Raw genomic sequence first — 17,295 nt, forward strand, 5'->3', positions numbered from 1 at the left:
AGCCAATAATATTATTGATGGCCATCTAATTGCAGCTTACACAATTTATATTATTGGCTTCACTTTGTTTATTGCAATAGTTTTAAAGTTTCATCCTGTGTTGTTATACGTGATAACAATGACAGCAAAACTTTCACAATGACGGCAAAAGACTCCGAAGCACGTACAGGAAACAATTAACATTTCTGTGTGAAGTGACTTTGGAGAGGAAAACAAGGTTTGTGTAAGTGTGGATTGCTTTACAAAGTTGGTTTGGACCAAGTGGTTGATTTAATATTATCGCATGTTTTTGAAACTAAGCATAGGAGAGTTTGTTCTATACACTGACGATTCATTGAGTTTGTAGTATACACGCTGTGTATGATATATGGAAGGTAAATCAGTACAATCACGTCGAATTGTAATACTAGGTTGTGTAAAATTCGTCTTGGTTTCATCAAATTTGTTTAATTATACAGTTGGAATGTATCAAAAGGAAGTTTTTGATTGATTTGTATTATATTTACTTTCTAGGACAAGTCGATTCTTTCACTGCTAAAGCGTGCAATTAATGCACTTTTAAACTTTTTTGTGCGTAAGAAAACCAAACTGCTTCTAATCAGTTATGAAGATAAACTTCGTTTTTATTCTGGGTCTATCATTGGCATTGGTGGCAGGTAAGAATGTTTGCACAAAAAACAACAATACCTCCATGAATGTACATCTGACAGTTGATCATTAATGGACACTTGTGATGTTTTTGAATTTAAATTTAAATATAAAACGGATTTTTTTTTCAACAGATATATGAACAGGTTTAGCAAGTGACATGCTTTTCTAAAAGCATTGCTTTAATGCTAGTGTGTTGCAATAAGTTATACAACAGCGTGTTTTCCGTTATGACATGTATGGAACCACATTTGTGAATATTTTTAATGATTTTGTAGTTTGGTGCACGAGAAACTCCATAATACCAATTTTACACAAACAGAATTACAGACGCCGATACAAGCATTTCTTAAAAGTAATAAAAATTTCGGGGAATATAGAAAGTATGGCAACATCGGTCAAGCGCCCGATCTGTGTACCAAATAGAAAAGCTGATCGGGATTCGTGGCCAGGACATCTGGGTTCGAATCCCGGTGTGGTAAAAAGACATAACGATCCTGGGTACAAATTTACATTCAGGTGGAAAATCGTCATCTTGTCGACCTTCCGCTTATAGTGGGCACAATACTGGTTCCAATATCCAATCTTCGTGCACAAGTTACGAATGGGCATTGGCAACAGGCAGTGGTGGAACTGCTGCAATACATTTGTATCAAAACACACTCGGCAACAACATTTGTTTGGTAAAAATGCTTCACTTTTTTGTAACAACGCTGATTACGGTGGTGGAGATCATCTACGCATATGTGAAATTGCTTTCTACTTTCTACTAATTGCTTGCTGTGTTTCATTGCAAAATAATCCTCACAATATTACTGTTCATTACGCTTTGATTGAATGGACATTTTTTTATTCTTTTCATTGCGTAAGTGAAAAGAAGCAGTCGATTTGATTTATAATCACAAACTGGCCTGAGAACCTGCATGATTACAAATGCCACGAATCTCAAGTTGAATGCCATAGAAACTTAAATTGTTTTATCTATATAGTTTTCGTAAAAACTGTTGAAAACGTTTGATAAGTATTTTTGAAACAAGCGTATGAAAAACAGAAATATGGAATGCGGGTTATTGTTAATTGCTACAAGATACGTTATAGAAACTCTGATAACAAGTTAAGTTTCGTTTTATGTTGTGACCGACGTATTTGTAAATTATTTGTTTTAAATTTCATATGTGTATAAAACCTGAATGTCGCCAACATAGGTAGGATTTCATTTATGTGACCTTTGGTCCGGTCGGCAAATTAAACAACCCATGTTCCGCGAACAAAAAAGTTTGGGAAACTCTGCATTGGTGTCTTTTCTTGTGTTTTTCTTGTAACCAACGGATAAAATGAAATTCCAACTTGTCTGCAGATCCATAACATTCCATGATAAATCTAAAATTTTGTTTTGATAAACTTCTCGAGAGCCTATTTTACAGATTGTGTTTTTTATGCATCAACGACAGGTTTACGAGGGAAGCAACAAAAACGGAGTCTTGCTTGGAACGTTTACTGGTGATGGAAGTGCGACAGGAATTGTGAAATCAAATACCGGTTCCATGTATTTGAGTTGTTCCACGTTACGAGGCAACAATCCATACTTTGCGTTTATAAAAGGTAAATTACTTTATACAACTGGCAAACTTATATCGCTCGTTACAACGAAAAAACAGTTTAGTTTCATAATTAAGCGGTGTTACGTTCACGTGTTCACGTAACATGGACATTGGACATTTACGAGGCCTTGCGTCAAAAGTGGACTTTGCGTTCATCAAAGGTCGAGATTTATTTAAATGGACTTTTGTTGAATTTGAAACATAATAAAACCACCAAATGCAGCAAGATTATCTCTAGTCACCTAATTTAAAGAAAATATAAGCGTATGTTAATTAGTTACCGAAGAGGCCTCGTGTAACTCGGAGTTGAACGTGGACGATCTTCCAACAACTCTTGTTCTGCCATCAAGCAACGGAAGATTGTTGGCGAAGCTGGCTTGCAATTATACGGTGACAAGCCCAGAGAGATGCAATTTCACAATCACTGTTTCGTCAGGACTTACCAATTCCATAGGCGACAACATATTCGTAAGTAGACATAGCAAAAATTGACATTTTGTTTTAATGTCTTTAAATTCCGATTTGAAAAGATTAAGAAAATAACGCAGTTCATTTCTTCAGCAAAGCAACAATTATATTTCATATTCTGTGCAAGAGGTTCATAGAAACAAAATCTATCTCAATTGTGTTTTCTTTAAACATACAAATGCTACATTCAAAATCTCTTGAAAGTTTGGTTGTTACCACACAATAGTTTATATGAAACAAAATCAGAGAAGACATGAACAGTATAAGGAAAATTTCCTGAAATTACAAACAGCGAAAGAACGTTCGCAACAGATTGTGTCATGTATTATGAGTTTCGCATTTAAATTGAACCAATGCCATTTTATTTTACCTTACACAAGATTTTCTTTAAGATTTTATCAGATGATCCTTCCCATCCTGGCTCCAGAATAAACTCCACGCAAACTGACGAAACAGTCACAACGGTTCAAGCCCGAAGAATCAATGTTCAAATATTTGCTTACACAAATTCACCTTCTCCAACCATTCACATCGACTCAGGTACGTACGTAGGTATTCATATTATGTGTCAACAACAAAAATTAGCAACCTTACTTGAATGACAACACAAATCAAAGTTTGTGTGATTTCACTATGTCATCAAAACGTTAGCTCAATGTGTGTAATGTTGTTATTAAAAGCTACAATCTAGCAAAACGAGTCGCAAACTAACATGTCTGTTCTTTGCCGCTTAGGTATTTAGTCTCCACAAAGCTTGGTTAAATAAACAGAAGCATTTAAATCAGTCAGATGCATCTCACAATAAACTTGCATATCAGTCCTTCAGATAGTCCTTACTATTTCGTGCTTGTGATTCTTGCTATCACCCCAATTTAACAGATATAAATTCAAAAACAAGTTCTACAGCCTTTATTGGATTTTCCATTAGCAGCAATAAATCCACCCAAAGTGGGTTTTCTCAATATCAGTGAATAATGTGAACAAAGTATATGCCGCTTTCCATACTTCAATAGGATCGAAAAAAAATTAAATGTTTGAAAATTGTCTGGTCATGAAATGAATTGCACACTTTATTTCGGACAGATTGCAAGTTGTATGACGAAATGGAATGCACCAACTCCGTCAAGTTGAAGTAAGTATTTTATCAAAATGTCGCAAAAGCTTAAAGTAGCTAAACGTTTTACTCTGCACGCGGGAGGTCGGACTATGAAATTCAAAGAAAGACGTTTGTTCTTTCAGTGTCAGTTCTCGTGGATTAAACTTACTTCGAGCAAGCGGAAAAGATATTTTGTATATTTCTAATCAAACGACCACCAACCTTAATTCTCTTCCGGAGAGTTGCAAAGCTCCAGCAAATAATCCAGTTTTTCAATTCGATCTCAACAAATGTTCTCCAACTAAGAAGGTATCAGTTCGTTGTTTTAGTATTGGTTACCAATATTCGTTCTGTCAGTCACTATAGTCTTCCACTCAACACAAAAACAAATTGTTGTTGTTAAATTATTGTTGCTAATACCATTTATTACCTGAGGAATTCAACAAACCAATGACACGAACCCTGCTTCTGACAAACTCAATGTTAGCCAAATAATAGGAATCAACACATACCAGTTGTCCTTAAATTAAACCCAAGGTGTCAACGCTTTTGGGTTGTTTCTTTTAAAATGTTCGTGTTTCTGTGGTTCCTTGCTTTAACGAAAAAGGGATGTTTGTTTCAAAATCTACTGAATCAGATTACTTGTTTCTTTCCTCTTAGAAAACAAGCGACATATTAAGATTGGTTTACAAAGTTCGCAACTTCAAGTACAACAGCCACGTAATTAGTAGAATGTCCTACCGACCTTACTGGGAGATATCTTGTGACTACAACGAGTCAGAAATATTGAACAGAAATATTAAAGTGGACGCTGGTTCTGTTTTAACCAAATTAGTGTAAGTGAGTGGGTTTTAAATAACCTTATTTACAACCACAAGTTCAAGTTAACCTCAAAACTTTTTAAACAGAAAAGAAAACTTTGTCGCTTCACAAAGTACGGTTGGCAACATTACGATCAGCTTTGTGTTGTTTGGTGACGAGCAAATGCGAACCCCACTTACATCGAATTCGATCGTCAGTGTTCCTGATTACATCTACGCAAAACTGGATATTTCGGCCTACAAAAAAATAGATTTATTGGTGAGTAACCTTTTGAAAACGGCCCATATTTCCAATCAAGTGTTTCTTATGGGGTCACACCTTGCATATATATCAAAGATAACGTTTCAGAAAACAAACAAAGGATGGTAGTCAAAAACATCTTTTATCTGATAAACACAGATAAAACTATTTATAAGATAGGCAAAGTGGAGCTAATAAAATGAATTGTGTAAGCTGCAGACAGATGGCCATGAGACTTTTTAGGTCGAAACAGTGGCCATCTGTCTGCAGCTTACACAAAACTATTTATATTCGTGCTGCACTGCTTTTTGTTTATCGCGTTTCAATTTAGTTGAAAAGTTGTTGGATCACAAGAGATGTTGGAGGAAATGAAAGATATGAACTCATCAGAGAAAGGTGATTATCCCGAGCAAATACTCAAACCATCTTCTTCACTTGGATGCAAATATTCGTTTGTTTCTGATTTTTGTTTTGGATTTGTGTACAGACTTATTACCGTAAAACAGCCTACGAAGGTCAGAAAACATGTTCAAAAGACGGTGTTAATTTTCTCTTTTTTAGCTGCAAAGTTGAACACGAGACTGAAACTAAAGACACAATTGTGGTGACGAGAAATTATCAACCGATCTACGCCACCTTCAAGTTTCGTTCATTCGTTTGGATCAACGTGTCTGAAAACCAACAATCCCTCTACGCTCACTGCTACGTGCAATTATGTGACAACACCAACACCGTATGTGCACAACCGGTAAGAAGTCAATGTCCGATTATTTATCAGATTGTTCATGACCACAAATATTTGCTTACATAACAACAATGCATGTTTTGCTTTCTTCCCATAGGATTGCTCACGTGGACGCAAACGTCGATCTGTGGATCCGGGTTTAAAGGAAGTCATGTCAGTTGGACCTTTCTATGTTTCGGTTCCGGATCTGTGTGAAAAGGTGAGTTTAAACTGCGGAAATTGTTTTGAACCTACAAAATGTATTAAAACCAAAACACGTCCAGTTGTACCGAGGTCGTGACCCCCTTTAAGTTTATCCGGATCGACAGATCAATGAATCCTACTCTCCACTATGCATCACCAACATATCCAATAGTAATTCTGCCCAAGCTCAAACTCTTTTAATCAAACCCAGGGAAGCAAGACAATGCCAATATTCCACATCACCTAGATTCTCATGTATGGCAGCGAAGGAACAAATATATTTACTTTCTGTAAAAAACACCAAGCTGCAAGTTGCTGGCTTGTTGACAACAACAAATTGTGTTGTAGTTCGATCTTTCATCTATGTTTTAGAATTGATGATATTTTAGGGACAAAACGTGTTAGCAATAAATTGCGTTTGACACGAGGTTTATCAATGAAGTAGTTTGTTATTGAAACATTGTAAACAAGAACTTTTGTCTAGAATAATGGGGAATGCTCAGATTTTTGCAACGTCTTGAACGGAATAGTTCATTGCTCGTGCTTCGAAGGTCGTTACCTTGACAAAAACAATAAAAAATGCATTGGTAAGCATGAAACATTTGAGTTATTATGTTGCTGTTGCTGCCACACGTATTATATCTTAATAATCTGTCCTTCTGTTACAATTAAACGTAACTTCTATTGACCGCCGTTTCACATGCTATTCAGCTAGGGTATTACCCTTACAAACCCTAGATAAAAAGCAGGTGAACCTTCGGTCGATAAAAGTTAAGAAGGACAGATTATTAAAATAAAAATTTAAGTTAACGTTTCCATTATGCGAGAAGTTGCAATGGACAAAAATACGCACGCAACGTGGCAAACCAAACGCCTTTTAATTTAGGATAATGTAAATGTCACAAAAATTGTTTTGTATTATTTATAATACAAAATGAAACAACGACGCATTTTGAAACTAGGCCAGGAATGAAATTGCTAAAGGAATTGTTCAGCAACACTTACAGAACACTTTAAAAAGCACCACATCCGTTATTTTATACTTATTATCTTAAAACAACGTGTAGTAAATGATTATGCTAAAGAAAAATCTCATTTCAGTGCGTTTGCTTAATTGAAATTCGGGATGAACCTGTTTTACTCTTTAAAACTGTGATTAGGTTATGGATTAAACACAAATAATCAATATTTAACATATGAAAACGGTAATTCAGCATAATATGTCACCTGCAGACGTAGCTGAAGCATGGCAAAGCGAAGGTATCCAGGGTTTGGAAGGTGTTTACATTGCAGTTGGATTCATCGTTCTTCTGCTTATTGTTGTGTTGGGCCTCAACATTAGATGTTTGAAACATCGTTTCAATAAGAACGGATAATATGCTCACTATAACATCGAAAAATACTAACTGCATGTTTTGCATCCATGTGTAAAGTTGTCACAAAAAAAGCATGTAACCAATCATTTGTGTTTGTTAATAAGGAGATCTCTTGTTTGTATAATTACGTTTTAACCAAGAAAAGTGTAATTAATTTGCATCAATAAACCAATGTAAATCAATTTGTCTTTGATTGAGCAGTTATGTTCCAAGACTAGTTCATTTACTCTCGAATGTGATGACTCTATATACCATTATGTCATTAAGTTTGACAAGGCCGAACTCAAAAGGAAAATCACCAAGTGAACTTGATGGTTGCATTTTATACGTCGCCGTTTATTAAAAAAAAATGCCCAGTACAGCGAGTCACAAAATAAATTTGTTTAAGTAGGGTTAGTGGTGTACAAATGCATAATATGTTGATAATAATATGCTTTCATGCGCACTCTGGTGTCTGTAAAGTTACGCTTGTTTCGTCACAAATGAAGTACACTGAAAATAGAAGGCAACTCTCTACCAATTTGAGATATTACTATTCAGGGAGAAGAGCCAGAAAAATATTTCGGAAAGCAGCATGCGGCTTGCGAGACAGAGTTTGCCTGACATAGTTTATCTTCATAGCAAACCATAATATAACAGAGTCTAGACTGGATTTGTTTCAGTAGAAATTGCCACTGTTTATTCTACATGCATTCCCTTTTGTGTGTTACAACCAGTTTGAAACTTACTTGTGCTTGTAAATAACTCTAATTGTCTCAGAGATAACAGTGCCTCGATAGCGTGAGCGCGTGACCTTGGATAATTCTCCGAATAATGGTTGTATTGAAATCAGAAAATTGATTCATCAAAACGGTATATTACGAACTCTGCAATACGAACGTTGATTCTACCAGGTTCAGAGAGAATTGCAGTAGCAAGTAAAACTTAGCAGAATAGTAGTAGCATGAATTTACAGGTGCACACTGGGCTTTTTAAACTCCCCCTACTGAGAGCTGATTGGTCAGTAATGGGGCGTGGTAATATGAATCGTGTGAAACAATATAATACAAGAACATAACTACAGAATGTGAACGGGCAGGATGTAAACTGGGGCATCGAGATTCTGTATAAACAGGATATAGGTGATTAACATGTACGGAAAGGTGATTGGCTTTGAATCACTGTTGGACACATTCTGGTGGGACATTCACGGACTGCGATCGCTCGTGTGCTATCTGGGACGCATTTGAATGGTTATTATAAATAAAGATGTATCCTTTGAAAATATTTTATATGATACACAGTATGTTGAAAGAATCACATAACTCGATAACAATCGATGTGTGTATCATTTGAGTCGCTTTATGGGGTTATATTTACAGTTGGCCGGGTATTGCGAAACATCCTATTCTATATTTAAAAGGGCTCTACTTAAACAAAACATTACGTAATACCATATGGTTTGTCTGGGTATGATACCTGCTAATGCAAAAGTGAGGAGAGTAAAAAAATGTAACAAAACACGTGTTTCTTCAACTGTTATGTAAAAATATATATAAGCAATATAAAAATATAATCGGTGACAAATTTCATAAGTACAAAAATTTTCCGAAATGAGTATTTGCAAAATGTGAGCTATCACATATGAATGTCCCACATGAATCTGTTGTGCGCATACGCAGTATGGCGTAGTCAGAAAGGTTTGCAAATTTTCCTTTCGAACTTGTGTTCATGGATGTAGTTCATGGTCACTATTTACCGATGACCACACTTTCTCCGACACCATCAACGTCGCCAAGAAATATCTGGAGGTAGCTCTGTAAAATCAGGCGTCTTAATTATTTGCAAACATTAGTTCGTTATTTCTTGCAACTTACATTTTGGGATAACTGGGCATGACTATGATGCAACATTTCGTATCCTGTTTTTGTGACATCACAATACATGAGCACCAACCAGCATTCAAATTTCCACAAACATTCGCTGAGAATTTTGATGTCATGGTCTGTTACTCTCACGTGGTCCAAGTAAAATCCTCTTAGCTATTTTAATGGAAGTGAGTTGTTGTGTTTGTGAAAACAACGTTTACTTACTTTATGGTCGTATGAACAGAATTGTTCGATCATGGACGAAAGAGAATTCTCAGCAACTTCGCATCCCCTCAAACGCAGACAACGGAACTTGTTTGAATTTTTGCCCAGCTTTATGGCTATTTTGTTGTCCAAACTCGGTATGTCAAGATCCAGCAATTCCAACTGAACAAAAGTAAAGCAATCAACAAAATTAACTTTTCCTTCAAGTTTGTGTAAAATATTCTACCTTGTGGTCGAGCTCAGATACGGCGTCGATCAAACCTAAAAGTTCATCACAGGGAGCATCGTCCACAATGAGCGTCAATTCCCGTAGGTTCTTTACAGCCTGGGTCAGAGATAGAGTCAGCTTTTCGCTCATTGGCATGAGACAATCGCCAATCCACAGTCTGATTTTGTTCTCGGGGTTCTCATAATTCTCCGGGCTCCGCTGTGGAAAATGTTTGCAATATTTAAAACACACAGGTTTAATACGAGACAAAAATTCAATTCTGTTTGACAGGAAATTGTAAAAATACATTGTAAATTTTGGGTTAGTGGGTGGTTAGACTAAGTCACCTATGGACAGCAAGAAAAATATATCGCTGGAATATAAGGTTTTTGTTACTTATTGACTAGTTAGGGTGGTATTAAACGAGAAGTTGGTTGCTTACACTTCTGTAATCAGAAGCAATACGTGCAATAATGTTGTTTAAAGTATCTTCGTCTATTTTTGCTCCATCAAGTCTGAGCGTGGTAACACTAGAGATACATTTGGCAATTTCATTTCCAACATCAGGATTGACCTCACAGCCTCTTAAATCAATTGAAGATATCTATAAACAGTGATTTTTACACAACTACAAAATTGTTTAAACCTCATATAAAACAATTGTTTGCTTACATTCAAATTATACTCTTCCGCTGCTGATTTGCATAGCAACAAGGCAGCATCATTTTGAAACCGTGGTGCGCTCATGATTCCAAGAGTTAAATCTATTTTGTGAAACTTGGCAAGATAAGACAAGGCACCAATATCACGGGGATAAATTTTGTCTGCCAGAGCAACTTTTCGGGGTAAATAACTCGAGACGGCAGAATTCATTTCTTCGCTATTAGCTTCCTGCATCCATCTTCCTACTCGAAAGAGAGCCTGCATTCTCTCGTCGTAGCCGCTTGCTACTCTCGCCTTGTGTGCCGCGCGAACTGCAATTCCTTTTAAGTGCTTAAATTTTTTGTTGTATGTTTCTTTTGTTTTGATTCTGTTGTTAACTTCGGTGTTTTGCTGTTTTATGAATTTAGATATCTTTTGTTTGGTAGAATCACACATACCGAAAAGACAAAGTGCCATAGTGGAGTATTCATCAGTAACCATTGTTTCCATTTTTACCGAGTTTAAGAATTCTTTAAAATCTAACACGGTCATTGCGTGCACGGAGGCAAGAAATACTTGAAAAAGATCGTTGGTGAAATTGGAACTTCCTTTACCTTTGGAAGGCGACATAAACCGCTTTCTCACCTGCTCTTTCAATTTTGTTAGCAAATTGTAACACTTATTATTACCATCCTTCTCTAATGTTTTTATCCACGCTATTTTACAAAGTATTGCTAATTGCCTGTAAAGCACAGCAGTAGTGCCGAGTTTTTCTAATAGACTGTTAGTATTGTCTTCCACGCCCAAGCACAACATGTTGCTGACCAAACACCGCTCAACGTCAACGTCAATACTTTGCCCCACAGTTGAACAGAAAATAGATGCGAAGAAAGGCGAGCGACAAAGATCCTTTACAGGGGGGACAGCCTCCATCTTGTTGTATGGTTTGGAAGAAAATACCTCTTCATGTTGTTGATCATTGAACGGTAAAACCTCAAAAACGACGCTCTGTCGTAGGCTTTCTTTTATTAACTGACAAGAGTAAGTATTGCAAGTCCATATTTTCATAGCATTTTGTAGCACATTGCCAGCTATTATGTTATGCAAATGTGCATAACCACTCTGTGCATCGCATGGTTTTGCACGGTTAGGTTCGGCGCAAAGAAGTTTCCTTATACTGATCTTATCTACAGCGTCGAACACAAACAAAACTTGATCGCTATCCAATAAACTAATCATCAGATTAGGCAATGATTTGGAAACTTTATGTGCTGCAGGAGTTATAAATTCTGTTAAACTGCATGAAGCTTCAACTTCCAAACTTTCGCACCCAAAATAGAATATGTAGTCGAACTTTCTTTTGTTATTTGGAAAGCTTCCTTCTATTGCAAGTTCGACAACCTGTTTGCTCGACCAAGTTTTTCCACAACCCGCAGGTCCAAACAACCAAATGTTGTTTTTTGCCGTTACATGCCACTTATCCGTTGCTTCCGGAAGGGTTGTATATCTTTCAGCATCTATTTTAGCAATTTCATCAGCTTTTGTTACAAGGTCTTCCAGGCGTAACTCATTTTTTTGGCCATCATTTGTGTGGTGTTGTAAGCAGTAATTTCGGGTAATATACTCACAGGGACCAAACATATCACATTCTGCTAAATCAGAATTGAATGTGCGGGTTTCCGCTTCCTCCATCGCCAGGATTTTTGAATCGTTGCTCCAACCTGTATGGAAAAAAAGTGGTATTTATTTTTTTTTGTCTTTGTGTGAACGATCTTTTCAACATCAGAAAAATAGTTTAACTTTATATAAAAGAACGTGATAATATCCGAAGTGAGTGTAGGAAGCAGTCGACCAGCGCATGTGTTGAGCGGCCACAGCAATTTACTTTTTAATTTTGTTGCTCCAATCGAATTATTCTTACAAAAGTCGTGATGTGCCATGGTAGCAATGTGGGTTTTGTTGTGTAGTTATATCGTTGTGTGTTCTACAGTTGACCGAACAAAAGTTTTAAACGTTAAACAATTGTGAGATCCCCTTGTATTAAATAAAGAAACACACACATCCCAATATCTACCTGTATTATACTCTTTTATAAACTCTTCAGCCAGCTTTACGATGTTGGACGGATTGACACCTACAAATACACAGATGTTTTGAGTTTAAACCGCCCTCTTTCCTTGTCGAGGGTAATCTTATCAAGCATGCGCGTGTATAATTTTGCCATCAATGAAAAACCGTAAGAAATAATTTATTCCCGCTATTTATTATGTTGAGCAAATAATAATTTTAAATATATGTTAACAAATTTGGGTTTATCATCTATGGACGAAAACCGAACGTTAGGTGAACATTGAACTTTTTAAACAATGCGGAATTGATGCTGTTAAACCAAATAAAAAACAACACATGCCAATATCTACCTTTATTATTCCCTGCAATAAACTTGTCAGCCAGCTTTGAGATGTTGGGCGGGCTGAAATCTGTTTATAGATGATTTTTTTTTATTAAACCACCCTTAAGATTTTTTTGTCCCTGGTTAATCTTATAGATGTTGCGCGTGCACAACTTTAACACCAATGTAAAACCTTATGTAAGAAATATTTTGGCATATAAATCGAAATATAACTTCAAAACAAATTTACGTATTTAGTGAATCGGTGAACCAAGCCACCCAGCCATATTTACATATTTACAGCAAAATCGATCTGGCTGGGTGGCTTGGTTCACCGATCCAGTATAGTTTACAGTTTTTCATCTACATATTTGGGTTTATCATCTATTGACCAAAACCGAACGTTTATGCTACTATATTTTCACAAAGAAAGTAGTTCTACAATCAACAAACTTAAAAAAACTATTCAACACTATGACGCTGTATCTAGTTGCTACAAATCACAAAAGCAAGGCAACTATAACCGATCACCGCATAATAATAGTTACCTCGAGTCGCTTTTAGCAACATTTGATATTTTAGCAACATTTGATATTTTTGCTCTCTCAGACCCTTGTGGTCCGCTTCGATGTCGACGATTTCGTTCGACTTTAGTTTGAGTTTTACTCGAACAAATCGTTTCCAAATTTCGTCGGGAATTTCGTCAATCACTTTATATCTTTCAGCAGCATCTACACGTGCACAATTTCAATCATCAAAGTAAACATAACTTAACAAAAACTTGTTACCTAATTTGGACAATATCATTTGTTTAATTTAAAAGCTGTAATATTGTTGTTGTTTTTCTGATATATTCTACTTGGAAACAAAAGCATTAAAACTATTTGTCAGACTCATAATATTTTATACCGCATTACATTTTTCACCTAATAATCAAAATAACCTGCATGTAAAGAAATTTCTGATATTGTCGCAAATTAATTTTATTATAGTCTTTCTCTTAAGTTGTGTCCTAAATAATAAAAATAATTGCGACAATATCAGACATTTCTTTACATGCAGGTTGTAGTTTGTTTATAAGGTGAAACATGTAATGCCGTATAAGTATTGTTGTTTATTACTTTGACTTGATTCGTTGGTTTCATGCAGGTTTTGTGAAGGATGTGGATTGGTACTTTCACCTGAGAACATAAGATTTAATAAATAACAAAATAAATTCATTTAGAACTGGGCACTGCATGATAATTGTTACCTTTGATCGTCTTTAGCAACATTTGATATTTTTGCTCCCTGAGACGCTTATAGTCCGCTTCGATATTGACAATGTTATAGTCGTCAACTCCGAGCTTCACTCGAACAAATTCTTTCCAGCTTCCGTTAGGAATTACCCTAATCACTTCATGGATGTCTAAACAATTTGGACAATATCGTTGTTGATTTTTGATATATTATATTTGAAAATTGAAGAATAAAAACATTATTTGTCAGGCTCATGTTACTATCGTTTGCATGCTTTACTAATCTCTGTTTTCATGTTAAGTTAATAATTTCATTATATTTTGCCCTGAATCATTTAACCATTTGCAATGTTAATCATTTCTTTACCCAATCTTTAGTTTGTATTTCGTTCAAATTTTTGAGTGTTACCTGATTCAAAATCCGTCTCTGTACTTGAGGAACACTGAATTGTCGAAGAACATTCACCATATTCCTCTCTTGAGGACTAATAAAATGCTCAACAAGTTAAAGAAAACGAAAAGAATCAGTTAGATTATGGTATCACTTACTTTACTTACTGGGTGGTGGTCCATTATTTTAACAACAAAATCTTCCTTTGAATTGCAAGCTTAGAAATACAAAGCCTAATGCGTTTTTGTAAACATGACATTTGAACTGCATCAAACCTGATGGGCGGCAAGATAGTAAACTGAAATTAAGAGACAGTAAAGTCTAAAGCCTACAGCGCGTTGTGACGTATTTAATGTTTTCCGGTACGTGTTGGTTTATTGTCGTTGCATTTCTGCCTACACAATTGAGAAGATAAATTGCTGCCTAACATATCGCACGTTAATTGCACCAACTCACTTAAACTGACAAATGGAAGAATCCAATGAGAATGCAGGAAAAATAACATTATATTTACATAAGTCAACAAATGACAACCGACCTCCCTCCTAAAACTGCCGATAAACTTATGGTTAGAGAGCTGCAGAGAGGGTGTACACGCATATGTTTCGATTTAAGAGGTCTCATCAGTGCAGCTGTTGACAGTGGCACTGTGTTAGCTTTTAAACTAGCGGGCACACGATTTCCACTTTGTGGTACCTTTCGGTCAACGTCGATCCGTTGGGTGCCCTATACTGAGTACCAAACAACAGAGACGAATCACCGTGGATGTCAGCTTATGGTTAGGATTTGCATCATTTTAATCAAACCCTTATTTGTAAGTTTAAATACGAGAAAGTGATGTCAGCTGTTAAATTATCATTATCAATGTTTGAGGGATGCAGCAACTGATAAAAACACTTTCAACTCTTCCATCACTTCCAACAAGCTCTTCCATCACTTTGCTGATTGTGCATCATTTTGAAACCTACGCAGTGCTGTGATGTGATCATATTTTCCGGCTTTTTTTGTTTGGCTCTCCAGTTCTGCCTACACAGAGCAACCAACTGGTTTCCTACGTAGCGTTTTCCCAACTTAACAAACTCGATTAACATTCAAAATAGAAAAACCCGCGGATTCAACTTCCCACTAAAGCATGTGGTGTCTGCTAACAACAGATGTTTTATACATATGTATGTGTAAAACGGTGTGCATAATTAAAAGGAATATTTAAAATATATTAATACCAAAGGCGCGCACAGGTTATTGCTAGTCGCTTTTCCAATACTATTACACAGACCTAATTTCCTCTGAAAGCGAATGATGTTGAACTTGATATTTGCGGTTCACCAGTACTTACTTCGTCATTGCTTTGTGCAAGATTTTATTGCATTCATCTTTAAAACACACCTGTAACAATTTGAGATCCTTTATACGAATAAGATCATACGATCAATGGCGTAGCCGTGGCCTATTTGTAAGTTTGTGGTCTGGTTGTTCTTGATTCGTGATGAATCGAATGACGAGCACATGGCGTTGCACAAAAGGAGTAAGACCGTTCCAAGAAAGAGGCAGACATTATCACAACTCTAGACGATGCATCACTTCAACGTAATATGGAACTACGGAGCGTTTCAAAAATTGGCCAGACTTAAGGAACGCATTTTCCTGTTTGTGCATTAAAGCGATCTCGTTTTGGTCGTTCCCCTGTGCGTTTATCTTACTAAACGTTCAACAGCGGTGGTGATGTTAGGAATGTAATCACCCGATACAGCGATCGGATCGCCATATGCCAGCTCATCGCTAGAGGACTGAAGGTCATCTTTCGCTATGGTCCAAATTCCCAGCCACACCCATAACAACTTATCTATCCAATTCGGAGAGTTCAGAATGGAACATTTTTTTTCGGATTTTTTTATAACGTGTTTGAACAGATTGATGACAAGACCGTTGTCTACAAGTCCTTTTAATAGTTGCCTGCGCTGCGCGCGGTGAACCTTTTATGATAAAAATGTCTTGTACGTAAACATGGTGTAATTTACTGATTGACAAACAGATTACACAAGTCTTTAAAAAGCATGACGCACTTCTTTAATCCACATCGTGTGTGAAGAAGGCGCTGATTTCTGTTTCAGTTTGGCTCTCCAGTTATGCTTACACAGAGCAATCAAACTGTTGCCTACGTACCGTTTTCCCAACTTAACAAACTCCATTAACATTCAAAATGGAAAATCCGATGATTCAACTTCCTACTAAAGCATGTGGTGTCTGCTAACAACAGATGTATCATGCATACGTATGTTAAAAACGTTGTGCATAATTAAAGGAATATTTAAAATATATTGATACCGAAAGCGCGCACAAGTTATTGCTATAGTCACTTTTCCAACACTATTTCATAAAACACAGACCTAATTTTCATTGAAAGCGAAAGCTGTTCAACTTGGTATTTACGATTCACCAATATGTACGTCGTCATTGCTTTGTGCAAGATTTTCTTACATTTTCCCTCAGAACACACCTATGAAAGTTTGAGATCCTTAATACGAATAGGATTAAACGAGTTTTTGCCGATATACTAATATAAGTTATAAATTAGGGTCAACACCGCAGAAATAAATGATTGACCAAAAACCTTATGGTACCAACAAACTTCTGTTGACCCTTAATCGATGTAGGGGGCGGAAAACGTTGAATTGATAAAAGATGTAATGGCCATGTCGAAAAGTCGTTGTGATAGTTGCCTGCGCTGCGCGCGGTAAACCTTTAATAATAAATATGTCTTCTTCGTAAACAAAAGTGTAATTTACTGATTGACAAACAGATTACACAAGTCCTCAATAAGCGTGATGCACTTCTTAATTCCAAATGATGTGTGAAAAAGACGCTAACTTGTGTTTCAGTGTTGACGAAGCATCGATTTTGTGAAATGCGATCCGACACAAAACAAACATGTTTTTGATGCCGCCACTGGTCCACTTATCATCCATGAGAAAATCGCGAGAAAAAGGCAGCTGGCGAGTACACGCGCCGCAGTATAACATGTTAAATTTAGAAATTCGCTACAAGTTAAATTTTTTAAATCGTTGTATTGAAACCCTTATTTGTTGGTTGAAATACAAGCAAGTGACATCAGCTAGGATATCTCATTCCTAATGTTCAAGCGATGCAGGTAATGATAAAAATATTTACAACAA

General features: G+C 36.3%; 2 protein-coding genes across 4 annotated transcripts in view; one reads left to right on the forward strand and one right to left on the reverse strand.

The window, feature by feature from the left end:
* The first annotated feature begins 518 nt into the window (after positions 1-518).
* The window catches only part of LOC145911511 (uncharacterized), a 35,595-nt gene continuing 18,818 nt past the window's right edge, over positions 519-17,295 (forward strand). For 2 of the 3 annotated variants that reach the window (XM_082998891.1, XM_082998888.1), the window contains exon 1: positions 553-656. In XM_082998891.1, coding sequence (XP_082855017.1) covers positions 605-656 — 52 coding nt within the window. In that variant the 5' untranslated portion in view covers positions 553-604. Of the gene's footprint in view, positions 657-1,167; positions 1,332-2,099; positions 2,251-2,526; positions 2,718-3,109; positions 3,258-3,800; positions 3,850-3,956; positions 4,123-4,473; positions 4,650-4,721; positions 4,894-5,206; positions 5,272-5,436; positions 5,624-5,717; positions 5,820-6,287; positions 6,391-7,036; positions 7,281-17,295 lie in introns of those variants that run through there. The other variant, XM_082998892.1, reaches the window with a different exon arrangement.
* LOC145912311 (uncharacterized) lies at positions 8,744-10,211 on the reverse strand. The gene is made up of 6 exons (XM_082999734.1): positions 10,132-10,211; positions 9,902-10,063; positions 9,478-9,678; positions 9,252-9,413; positions 9,036-9,200; positions 8,744-8,975 (listed from the first exon to the last, which is right to left on the reverse strand). Exons 1-6 carry the CDS (start codon positions 10,204-10,206, stop codon positions 8,910-8,912), a joined length of 831 nt encoding a protein of 276 aa, XP_082855860.1. The 5' UTR covers positions 10,207-10,211; the 3' UTR covers positions 8,744-8,909.

The sequence above is a fragment of the Ascidia mentula genome, chromosome 8, assembly GCF_947561715.1.
Source record: "Ascidia mentula chromosome 8, kaAscMent1.1, whole genome shotgun sequence".
Taxonomy (NCBI): Eukaryota; Metazoa; Chordata; class Ascidiacea; order Phlebobranchia; family Ascidiidae; genus Ascidia; species Ascidia mentula.